This window comes from Mastomys coucha, unplaced genomic scaffold (assembly GCF_008632895.1).
Source record: "Mastomys coucha isolate ucsf_1 unplaced genomic scaffold, UCSF_Mcou_1 pScaffold3, whole genome shotgun sequence".
Classification (NCBI taxonomy): domain Eukaryota; kingdom Metazoa; phylum Chordata; class Mammalia; order Rodentia; family Muridae; genus Mastomys; species Mastomys coucha.
The window spans coordinates 35,177,138-35,189,240 of NW_022196909.1; the positions used below are offsets into that span (position 1 = coordinate 35,177,138).

The window sequence follows — 12,103 nt, forward strand, 5'->3', positions numbered from 1 at the left end:
TATACCACTTGATCATGAGAAATAATCATATGAGTCTGGTTCTGTTATGGCTCTTGTGGTCAAATCCTGCCCAAATAAATAAGCATCTTTGCTTTCTTTTGGTAAAGATGAATTTTTACAGGTATGTATAGTTTTCCATACATACATCTTTTACTAAAAGATGGACTGCATAAATATTCATAGATGGTTTTTTTTTAAGAGACTATCTCTCAAACTACTTCTCCAACTTGCCTGAATTGTTCACAATTAATTAATTCAGATGTCTCCAGCTGGCTAGTGAGGGTGCTTCCTTCCTTGGTTATATGACACACATGAACTCAGTACCATAGTGTCCCCTCTGTGCTGGTGATGGCGTGAGCAAGCTATACCGGAAACACAGATGGGCATGTCAGTGCTTTCCGTGGTGTCAGAACGTATTGAGTAACAAGTTCACAAACTGCACGTGTTTTATTGGCCTTCATTATCCACACATGACTGATTTCACTCAGTAGTTGCCGCTGTGGGCAAGCATGGAGTCTTACATTCTGGTCTTACTTAGACTAATATTACCTCTTAGACTATGCATCGCATGCTACGCAATCATCTGTGTGTCTGTCTACTTTTCTATCTGCCAGCATGGCTGAAAAGAGGTTCAGGAAGGGGCTGGAGTGATGGCTCAGCGGTCAAGAGCACTGACTGCTCTTGCAGAGGTCCTAAGTTCAATTCCTAGCAACCACATGGTGGGTCACAACCGTTTGTAATGGGATCCGATGCCCTCTCCTGGTGTGTGTCTGAACACAGTGACAGTGTCCTCATATACATAAAATAAGTAATTCTAAAAAGGGGGAGGGGGGAAAGCTACAGAATTCTGAGTGCTCAATGACAAGAGCACACACACACACACACACACACACAGTGCATGCAGGTGGTGGCTGTTAACCTATGAACCCTGTCATGGAGCTGTCCTGAGACTACAAAGTTGCTACCTCATACAGTTAGTTCAAGGCGCCCATCTGTATCAAGGTGCAGAGCTGAGCCTACCTGGGTAAAGAGCAGTTCAAGTAGGCTGCCCCAAGCAGGGGGATCACGCTGAGTAGGGATCACAGTTGATCTTATGATCCACACCTGCTGTCTGATAACGTGTCAGTGTGCATCTCCATGTTCCCAAACTTGGTGTCCTTCACTTTTGTGTGACCCAAGGAAGAGGGTTACGTCTGATGTGATGGGTAAGCTTACGGGTCTTGTTTATCTGATATGATCTTGACCTACCTTCCTGTTCCCGATTCAACTGGGTTAGCTTGTAAGTGAATTGACGGTTTTTTGTTGACCTGTACAAACAAGACGTAGAATCCATTCTCAGCATTTACCCTGGAGATGGAGCAAATTTCGGTTTTATAAGGAGTCACTTGGGGCCAAAGCAAAATGACTGTACAGGGTGGAGTCAAGTCGCATAGAGCAGGACACAGCCTATCCCCATGGGCACGCCAAGAGAATTTACAAAATACATGCCTACTATGGGTCTTGTAGTCTCGGGGAGTAGACAGGAGGAGAGAAAGCAAACAAGTGAGCTCACACCTCTTAAATCCCAAGGCTAGTGGCAGGAGTGGGGCCACCTCTGGAGTTTCTTGGATAAAATTAACCAAGGCAAGACCCAAGAAAGTTGTATTGATTTGGAAGCTAAATGAGATTGTAATCCAAGCTGGCAGGCGTAAAGCAGCCGTACCAGTATGCTCTGGGGTTTTCCAGAATGCAACTTTATTCATAGCAAAGAGCTTAGAAGTTGTGTGACCTGTGAGTCAGGCGTTCTGATTAGTGCAGAGGAGGCAATTAGGCTGTCAGGAAAGAAAAGGAAAGTCTGGGTCCTTCCTAGGGGGGAGTCCATTGTACTGAAGGGCAGCAGAGCTTCACAGGGTTTGGGAGGTCCATGTGTAACAAGGGTGGGTGGTCTGGGCTCGTTCAAAAGGTCAGCTGTGTATGGGTGTTACCTGTAGTGTGTGTGTGTGTGTGTGCGTGCTCTCGAGCATACATATGTTTGTGTATGCATTAGTGCACATCTGGGCACATGTAGATAGAGGCTAGACATCAACCTTAAGTCCTTCCTCAGGTATGACACACCTCCAGCTCTCAGATTCAATGAGGTAGCCCAGGCCATGAGTCCCGGGAAACTCCCCAGGGAGCTTCCAGTTCCCCCATCTCCCAGCAATGGGATTCCAACACAGACCACCCAACCCTTCTTTCTAGAAGGTTCTAAGAGAGGAACTCAGGTCTGCAATGCAAAGCAAGCACTTTACCAGAGGAGTGATCTCATCAGTCTTTATCTCCACATTTTTATTTCCTTGACTAGTTTTATTGAGATCCTCTGAGGTGGGCTGCTGGGAGGGTGAGTTGTCATGGGTAGGCAGGCGGGGAGCCAGCAGGCCTGGAAGAATCTTTGGATGCTAAGACCCGAGGAGCATGCACTATGCATGACACATTCCGGTGAGATGAGTTTGCCTGAAGAAGAAGGTTTACACCTGGAGAGGAGGTGATTAGTTTTCTCCATCAATTTGACTAAGCTCCATTCCTTCTCTGGTTACTTAAGTCCTAAAGTTGGCATTGCTGGTTTTTTTTTTTTTTTTTAAGTATGCAATCGGCTTTCAGAGAAGGAGTTTATCCTAGATAATCTGGGTGGACTCCAGAGAAGGATGGAACTTTCCCAGAAAAAGCAGCTCAGTAGCTTGCAGCCTGCGGCTTTGGCCTGTGCCTCAGAGTCCCAGCTTGCCTCTCCTGGTGGCTCGCCCTACTGATCTTAGATTTGCTTACCTAGGCAAGCATCGCCTGGCCCTTAGCCTACAGATCCCTTGCAATAAATCTCTCAGTGGGTGTTTCCTGTTGGTTTTGTTTCTGTGGTTGGTTGACCCAGACAAGCACAGAAGGGGTGGTAGGTCACTGAGATGTGTTTAAGCGGCCCCCCAAATCCCCCCCCCCCATCCCCACCTTCCTCAACCCCCTATCCCATCCGCATGTCATTTTCCTAGTACAAGGAGGGGAATGGAGCCAACCTTGTTACGGAAACCATGGGGGACTCTCTGGTCCTCTGGTCTGAGGCTCAAGGCAGACTTAGCAGTACCCCCCGGCCCCCCACCAGTTTCCAACTGCCATCATGAGTCAGTATCCAGCTAAGTCGGTGCAGACAGGTCCCCTGGCTCAACGTGTTTTGAACACTGCCAGGAATGCAGATCAGGGTTAGCCCTGTGCTTCGAAGTACCCTTAAATCCTTCTGTAGGAGTCTGTGGCAAGTATGCCACATAAGTCCCCATGTGCCAGGACTTTCTGGGCTGGCAACTAAATGGGTTTTGGTTATCTCCGCCCCAACCCCCACCGTTCTGTACAAATACCAGCAAAGCAACCAACCAGCCAAGTCAACCAATACTTACAGGATCAAAGGTGATCTTTCTTCGAGTGAGTTTGAGATTCATGATGCCAGCTGGAGCAAAGAGGGAGGAGCCAGCCACATTAGACTCCTAGCCACTGAGAAAGACTTAAGGCACTCACATGACCAGGATCCTTCTGGCAGGAAATTCTCCTTGCTCATGGGGTCCACCCATTCACCACTGTATTATTTCTCGTTGTACGCTGGCTAACTTATGGCCTCCATGTAGCAGACCTGGCTGGCCTTGGTTCTTGGGTCCTCAGAAACGTTTTAGGAGAGAGATACAAGGAGAGAAATATAAAGACTGCTTTCCCCAAAGGGCATAGTTTCTTTCTTAAAGCTATACATTCTGTCTGCTTTTACTTTTAGGTTTTTTTTTTTTTGAGATAGAGTCTCACTATGTAGCCTTGGCTGGCCTGGAACTTGTTATGTAGCCCAGGCTGGCCTCAAACTCCTAGAGATCTGCCTGCCTCACAGAGATCTGCATCCAGAGTGCTGGGATTAAAGGCATTCACCACTGGGCTTCCCTACCATGATTTGAATTTGAAAAGTCACAAGCTCACATCTTAAAGGATTGGTCTCCAGCCTGGGGGGTTGGCTATTTTGGGGTACATGTGGAGATTTGAAGGGGGGGGTCTTAGGAGGGGGAATTAGGTCAGTGGAGCCATGCCTTCAAGGGTAGCTGTCCTTGCATATTCTTCCTCCCCCTCCCCTCCCCCTCCCTTCTCTCTCCCGCCCATGCATCACCACAGGCTTTGGATGCCCTGATGCTAACAGCCACTATCTCTCCCTCTCCTCCCCCCTCCTCCTCCCCTCCTCCTCCCTCCTCCACCCTTCTTCCCCCCCTCTTCCCCTCCCTCCTTCTCTGCCCTCCTCCCCCTTTCTCCTCCTCCCCTCCCTCTTCCCCTCTCTCCTCCACCCTCCTCCCTTCTCTCCTCCTCCCTCCCCTTCTCCCTCCTCCCTCTCCCTCCTCCTCCCCCCTCCTACCCCTTAACGAACCACCTCTCCAGGTTTTAAAGGGAAGCCTCTCCTCTCCTCCCCTTTGAGGCCCTATCACGTTTAGATCTCCATTTACTGCAGTAGTTCTCGGCCTTCCTCATACTGGAACCATCATGCTCCTCATGTTGTGGTGACCCTCCCAACCATAACATTACTTCCGACGCTACTTCACAACTGTCATTTTGCTGCCGTTATGGATCTTAATGTGACTATCTGATATGCAGGTCCTTCCATGAGAAATCAGTTTATTGGGCCAAGTAACCCAGCATCCTTTCTTTCCCATTTGCTGGGTGCTGTGATTCTGGGCACTTCCCCTGGCAGAGCGCCCCCCAAGATACAATCTGTCTCAAGATCGATTTCATATCCAGTGGTTTCTTAGGCCGAACAAATTCAGGCACGGATCACTCAGGCCTGTGAGTGAGCAAGCGCTTGCTCAGAACTCCCTGAGGCGCCAAGTGTCTGATCTTAGTTTTCAGATGAGGAAACTAAGCCTGAGATCCAACAACTTAGTAACAGGGAAAGCCAAAACCGAGCCAAGTGTGGCTCCGACACTCACCTTTCTCCACAGTGAACTCACCATTCTTTAATTTCTTTTCAAGAAATAGGAATAAGAGCAACTACTTCCCAGGGCTGCAATAAGACGAAAGTGGAAGCCAGACAATGGTGGCACACGACTTTAATCCCAGCACTTGGGAGGCAGAGGCAGGCAGATTTCTGAGTTTGAGGCCAGCCTGGTCTACAGCGTGAGTTCCCACAGCCAGGGCTATACAGAGAAACCCTGTCTTGAAAAACTGAGAAAAAAAATTAATTAATTAATTAACTAATTAAAAAATACCAAAGCGGAGCACGGCTGTTGAATGGAGCGTCTCCTGTAAGAGCTAGCGCACAGTGCATGCTCAGAACTGTGCATCTTGCCTTTCGGGTGTTGTGATGGAATCGTCTCAAACTGACGACGATGGATAGATAAGAAAGGGGTCACTTCTACTTGACAATGGATAGATAAGAAAGGGGTCACTTCTCCATCAGTGAAGGTCTCAATTTCTTCTAGGTCCTGTGTGCAGTCTCTTCGTCTCATCTTTTGGAGCGAGACCCGTCACCATCTTCAGTGGCTTTCTGGTCGCTGGAGGCCTGATGCTGAGCAGCCTCGCTCCCAATATCTACTTTCTGTTTTTCTCCTATGGCATCGTTGTAGGTAAGGAGCCAGGTCCCCATGAGTCTTCTAACCTCAGGTCCACATCAGTTCACTGATGTCGTTTGTTATTAAGTTAATCTGAGGAGTGAAAATGTTTCCTAATGACGTCTTTTCGATGACCACATCTCTCAAAGTTGTTGCTCTAGGAAAGGTCTAGCAAATTCAAGGGCCGGCAGAGAGAGCTAGCCACATTCATTTTTGGTTGTGGTTCTTTTATGATTTTATGTGTATGAGTGTTTTGCCTGCATGGATGTCCGTGTACCATGCATATGCCTGGTGCTCATGGAAGTCGGAAGACGCTAAAGGACCACTTGGAACCTGGGTTGCAGTGATGAGCTGCCAAGTGCATGCTGGGAAATTAACCCAGCTCTTCTGGAAGAGTAGCCAGTGAGAGAGATGGCTCCGCGGTAAGATCCATCTCTCTAGCATGGGATAAGCACATTTTGACAGCTCCTTTATGGCACCTTCAACGGGGAATCTCCAGGAAGATATTTCAAGCTCTCATCTCGGGCAAGAAAAAATAAGGCAGGAGAACATAAGCACGGAGATTCCTGATGTTGGATCCGTCTCTGTTTGCCACTGGGACTTTGGCAACAGTGGACAGAGTTTCAGTTTATTGCTAGCACCTAATCGAGAAGTTCTGAGTTGATGCACAAAGTAGATTTTAAAAATAAGCCGGGCAGTGGTGGCGCACGCCTTTAATCCCAGCACTTGGGAGGCAGAGGCAGGCGGATTTCTGAGTTCGAGGCCAGCCTGGTCTACAGAGTGAGTTCCAGGACAGCCATGGCTACAGAGAAACCCTGTCTCGAAAAACCAAAAAAAAAAAAAAAAAAAAAAAAAAAAAATAAGGCGTGAGGGTAAGGAAGATGGCACAGGGGGGGATGCTTGACGAGCGAAGAGTAGAGTCTTAACCCTGAAAATTCCTTTGTAGTGTATTTAAATGTGTTCGATGCTAAAAATCACCAGACGACCATTAGATGAGTTCATATCAGGTTCTGTTTACTTTAACCATGCAAATTAAATAATAACCTTTTCCTGTATATTCACCTGAAAGAGCAATATCATAAGCTCCTCCCCCAACCCCTATTTAAATAGTTTTGTTAGCAAAGACAGTTATCCCCACACACAGACACACACTTTGAGACAGGGCCTTGCTGTGGAGCCTTGGGTGGTCTGCCTCCTGAGTGCTGGGATTAGAGGTATGTGTCACCAATTCCAGCCAAAGACGCAATCTTGATTCTCCTGGATGTACAGTTGTGCTAAGCAACTATGATTTTTGGTTGGTTTTGTTTTGTTTTGAAGCAGAATGTCCTGATATGGCCCAGCCTGGCCCTGAACTCTAGATCCTCCTGGCTCAGCTTCCCTAGTTTTGGGATTTGATTACATGTGTGCTTCATTATGTCTGGCTAATAAGCATGACTTTTCGTATTGTCTGAGGCTGCATCTGCAATATATATATATGCCATAGACTCAGATGAGAAATAAAAGCTAATACCACGACAGGGGCTGTTTTCAGTCCTATACCCTAGGTATAGATAATGCATACTTACATTTTCAATGTCTTTGAATCCTACGTGTGCTAAAGGCCAGAAGTGAGAATCAGGGAGTCAGGTTGCCGGTCATCTAGGTAGAAGACCAGACTGATAAATGCATATAGCTTGCCACCCAGCAGAAGCAAGGCCAATGGCGAAGGGAAACCAGTGCCCTGTGCTGGTGAGCTATGGGTTTGTGTGCAGAGACAGACTGAGGAATTTTGCAGTGTGACCTTGAAGCACGAATGGGCTGTGGCCAGTGGATGCAGACTGGAAGAGAAAGGAGGGTAGCGGAGGACGCACGGGGCCAAACATTCAGAATGGGATACGTGGGATAGCACGTGTGTGTGCGTATGTACGTACGTACGTACGTGCATGCGTGCGGTGGATAAGAAACAGCAACCTTTTAAAAAAGCCGGTGAGTGCGTGTGTGCGCATGCCTGCGTGCCTACAAGCGTGTATACAGTGCCTGCGGAAGCCAGAAGAGGGTGTCATAGCCCCTGCTGGCCTGGGTACTAGGAACCAGATTTCAGGCTCCCCAGTAGAGCAGCAAAGTGCTCCAGTCCCAAGCAGCAGCCTTTTCCTACATATTTATTTTTAAAAGAAATACACATGTCATCTGAGAGTCTGCCGATATGTCAAAGCATCTGATAGAAGCAGCCGGTAGGGGAAATGTTGCATCTTCTGTCGTTTTTTTTCTTGCAGAAACATGGAGCGATGCACACCGCAGCTTAGATAGATAGACAGGAACTGTGCTAAAGGTTCAGGGAGCTACGAGGAAGTCAGGGTTCCTATGACCTCAGGAGGGCAGAGAAAAATGCTGAGGTGAACTGGTAGCTGGAGATGGATCCCTTGAGCAGTGGGTGTGTGATGAGGAGCTTAGCTTTTGGCTGAGTTATAGAACTCTCCGTCTTTTTGAACAATTGAAGAGAGAACGCACACACCTTACTTAGGAAATGATGGGTGTGTTTAAAGTCTGTAAAGGTGAGATAAAGAGAATTATATAAGCTGTTTTGAAGGAAAAATCCTTGGCTACACGGATCTAATCTAAGGTGGCCTGGGTCCAAAATGAAACTGTAGCTGGGCAGACGTCCTTGTTGGAAGTGTGTGAGTGTGTGTGTGTGTGTGTGTGTGAGTGTGTGTATTTGCAGTGGCTTTTATGTAGGTCATGGTTTGCAGAGTCATTTGCGAGAGGCTCTTGACATCTCTTACTTTTGGGGACATATGCCTGAGTTCCTGTTCTTCATACTTCCTAACTGTATGTATGTATATATGTGTGTATATGTATGTATGTATGTGTGTATGTATACATGTATGCATGCACACATATTTGCACGAATGTGTTCATGTATGTGTATACATGTATGCATGTATATTTATGTATATGTATATATGCATGTTACCTATGTATGTGTGCATGTGTATGTGTATGCATATGTATATGTACATGTGTATATGTATATATGCATGTATATTTGTATGAATGTATATACATGTATATGTATATATGTATGCATGTATATGTACGTATGATTGCATGCGCTTATATGCACTATATGTGAGCACATGTCTTTGGTGGCTGGAAGCTGTCAGATCTCCTGTAATTAGAGCAATAAGTAGTTGTGGGCCACCTGATGGGAGTGCCGGGTGCGGTACCCAGGACCTCTGTGAAAACACCAAAGTGTTCTTAACCACTGAACCATCTCTCCACCCCCTTAAAAGATTAAAGCATTTGTCTCCTTAAAGGTCGCAGCCTCAGTGTATGTTGACATTGCTAACAGGTTTATTGTGAAAAGTAATTCTATTTCCTGAAACAAAACAAATTTAGTGACGGTAGTGTTTGTATTGTGTGAGCAAGCTTGAGGGGTGCCAGAGTTGAGCCCAGCACCATGCATGTATGTTAAGGAGGTTATCTCCTACCCACGAGACGAGTGGTTTTGTCCCTGTGTTCACAAACTGCTTTAGTTTATCACAGTTGGGACAAACGTCTGAGCATCGCAGACAGGGAAGGATTCCCATTGGCTCCCATCTTCAGAGGTATCAGCCCATCATGGTGGGAGAGACCAGGAAGCAGAGAGAGGATTTTCTGTCAGTGACTTTTTCAACTTTCTTCCTTCGTTGCACCCGAGTGCCAGCTATGGATGTGCCACCCACATTCAGGCTGCGTCTCCCCTCAGGAAAGGCCCACACAGACACACCCAGAGGTGCACGTTACTATTCCCTTGGGTGCTTCAGAATGCAATCACATTGAGAATCAGGATTCACGGCCTGAGTCTGGCTTCCTGAAAGGAGTGTTTTCTCCTATAACTGCCTTTACACAGCCTGATGCAGTGAGTGCTTTTGAAGCATTCAAGGACAATGTGGACACACACACACACACACACACACACACCATACACACACACACCACACCATACACACACACACCACACACACACACCATATACACATACCACACACACATACACACCATACACACACATACCACACACATACACACACAGACCACACATATATACATACACCACATACACATACCACACACATACACACCACACACACTACACACACCACATATGCCACACTCACACACACATTCCACACACATACATACACACTCCATACACACACCACACACATACACACTATACACACATATACCACACACACAAACACTCCCCATACACATATACATACTACACACATACATATACCACACACACACACCACACACACATACCATATACATCACACTCATACCACACAATACACACACACCACACATATATACATATACCACACACATACATATATCACACACATACACACCCCCCCCACATATCACACACACACATACACACACACACACATGCACGCACGCACACACGCACAGCTATATATGGTTTTGTGCACGTGAGTGGAGGTACCCACGGTGACCAGCAGAGGGCGTCAGATCCTCTGCAGCCTGAGTTGGGCAGTTGTAGGCTGGGAACTGAACCTGAGTCCTCTGTAAGAGCAGTGTGCTGTCTTAATAGCTGAGCCTTCCCTCCAGCCTCAGGGACGAGGTTACTTTTTTTCAAGTTACTACAGATATTTGTCTTCGATACCACAGCAAAACTTGATAGGAGACAGATTCACGGAGATGCAGACCCTGATTCCATGTGGGAACGCCATCCTTTGTGATGTGAGGTCTGCTGGGTTTCCGTTGGTTTATTCTATGCTTGGAGAAGATCTATATCCAAACCTGGTTCTATAACACCATAAATTGCTTGTTTGAAAAATATTGGTAGCCAGGCGGTAGTGGCACACACCTTTAATCCCAGTACGTGGGAGGCAGAGGCAGGTGGATTTCTGAGTTCGAGACCAGCCTGGTCTACAGAGTGAGTTCCAGTACAGCCGAGGCTATACAGAGAAACCCTGTCTGAAAAACCAAAAAAAAAAAAAAAATAAAAGCCTTTGGGCTTGTAAGATGGCTCAGCGGGTGAGATCACTGACTGCTCTTCCAGAGGTCCTGAATTCAAATCCCAGAAACCACATGGTGGCTCACAACCATCTGTAATAATGCCCTCTTCTGGTGTGTCTGAAGACAGCTACAGTGTACTTACATATAATAATAAATAAATCTTTTAAAAAAAAGAAAAATATTGATTCTTTAATAAAAGAACCTTAAAACGCTAACACATTTTATGATAAAACGCCCAAAGCCATTTTTATTATTGTCACCAACTCAGTGGATAAGGCAATGCATAAGTCAGGAGACTCCGGCAGGAGAATTGGAAGTTTGAAGCCAGACCGAGTCTTGCAATGTGGCTGAGCACCGAGTATCCAAAAGTGCTTACTTATGCTTTTGTTAAAACCATGCTGTGTGTCTTAGTTAGGGTTTTACTGCTGTGAACAGACACCATGGCCAAGGCAACTCTTCTAAGGACAGCATTTCATTGGGGCTGGCTTACAGGTTCAGAGGGTCAGTCCATTATCATCAAGCTGGATGCATGGTAGCATCTAGGCAGGCATGGTAAAAGGAGGAGCTGAGAGTTCTCCATCTTCATCTAAAGGCTGCTAGTGGGTGCTGGGAATTGAACTCAGGACCTTCAGAAGAGCAGTCGGTGCTCTTAACCGCTGAGCCATCTCTCTAGCCCGGACATTTTCAAATTTACGGAGAAATGGAGAACCTCATCATGGCAAAGAACGGTGTGCCTGAGACTTGTGTGTCACTTGATGAATTTGTTGTCCTGTTTAGTTTGGAAAGTAAACAGTTGTATTTTGCTGTTAACTAGGCTACTTACTGAACATCTCTAGACACGGGGACTTAAGAGATAAAAAGCTTCGTGCAGCTGATTGAGATCCCAAGCAATCCCTTCACAGCCTTTGTTTTGGTGGCTGGGGCTTGAAAGAGCAACTCCAGCAGAAGAGCTTGGGGTGAGAAGGGGGAGGAGCTTCAAGTTGTCTAGGGAGGGCTAAGGAGATGGCTCCGTGGTTAGGAGCGCTAGGCTGCTCCTCCAGAGAGGACCTGGGTTCAATTCCCAGCACCCATGTTGGGTGACTCCCAACCACCTGTAACTCCAGCTCCAGGGGAATCCAGTTCTCCCTTTTGGCCTCCATGGGCACTTGCACACACGGGTGCAAACACATAGGTAAAAGTAAAACTTTTTTTTTAAAAATTATGTAGAGGCCATGGAGGAAGAACAGAGTCACTCTTCTAAGGTGGAGACCTGAGCCACAGTCACAATTAAGTTTTGATATATGGTGGATGGCTTCACCGTTTCCTGTCTCCTCCTTGTGTCTCCAGTCACCCATGAATTATTCTTGTATACTTCAGAAATTGGGAAAAAAAAAATTTTAAGCCGGGCGGTGGTGGCGCACGCCTTTAATCCTAGTGCTTGGGAGGCAGAGGCAGGCAGATTTCCGAGTTCGAGGCCAGCCTGGTTTACAGAGTGAGTTCCAGGACAGCTGGGGCTACAGAGAGAAACCCTGTCTCGAAAAAACCAA

At 46.7% G+C, this 12,103-nt stretch overlaps 1 protein-coding gene across 1 annotated transcript in view; it reads left to right on the top strand.

Annotated features, from left to right (window-relative positions):
- Slc16a9 (solute carrier family 16 member 9) overlaps positions 1-12,103 on the top strand; it is a 41,072-nt gene that overhangs the window by 16,892 nt on the left and 12,077 nt on the right. Inside the window, exon 3 of the mRNA XM_031348171.1 lies at positions 5,439-5,582. Coding sequence (XP_031204031.1) covers positions 5,439-5,582 — 144 coding nt within the window. The remainder of the gene's footprint in view (positions 1-5,438; positions 5,583-12,103) is intronic.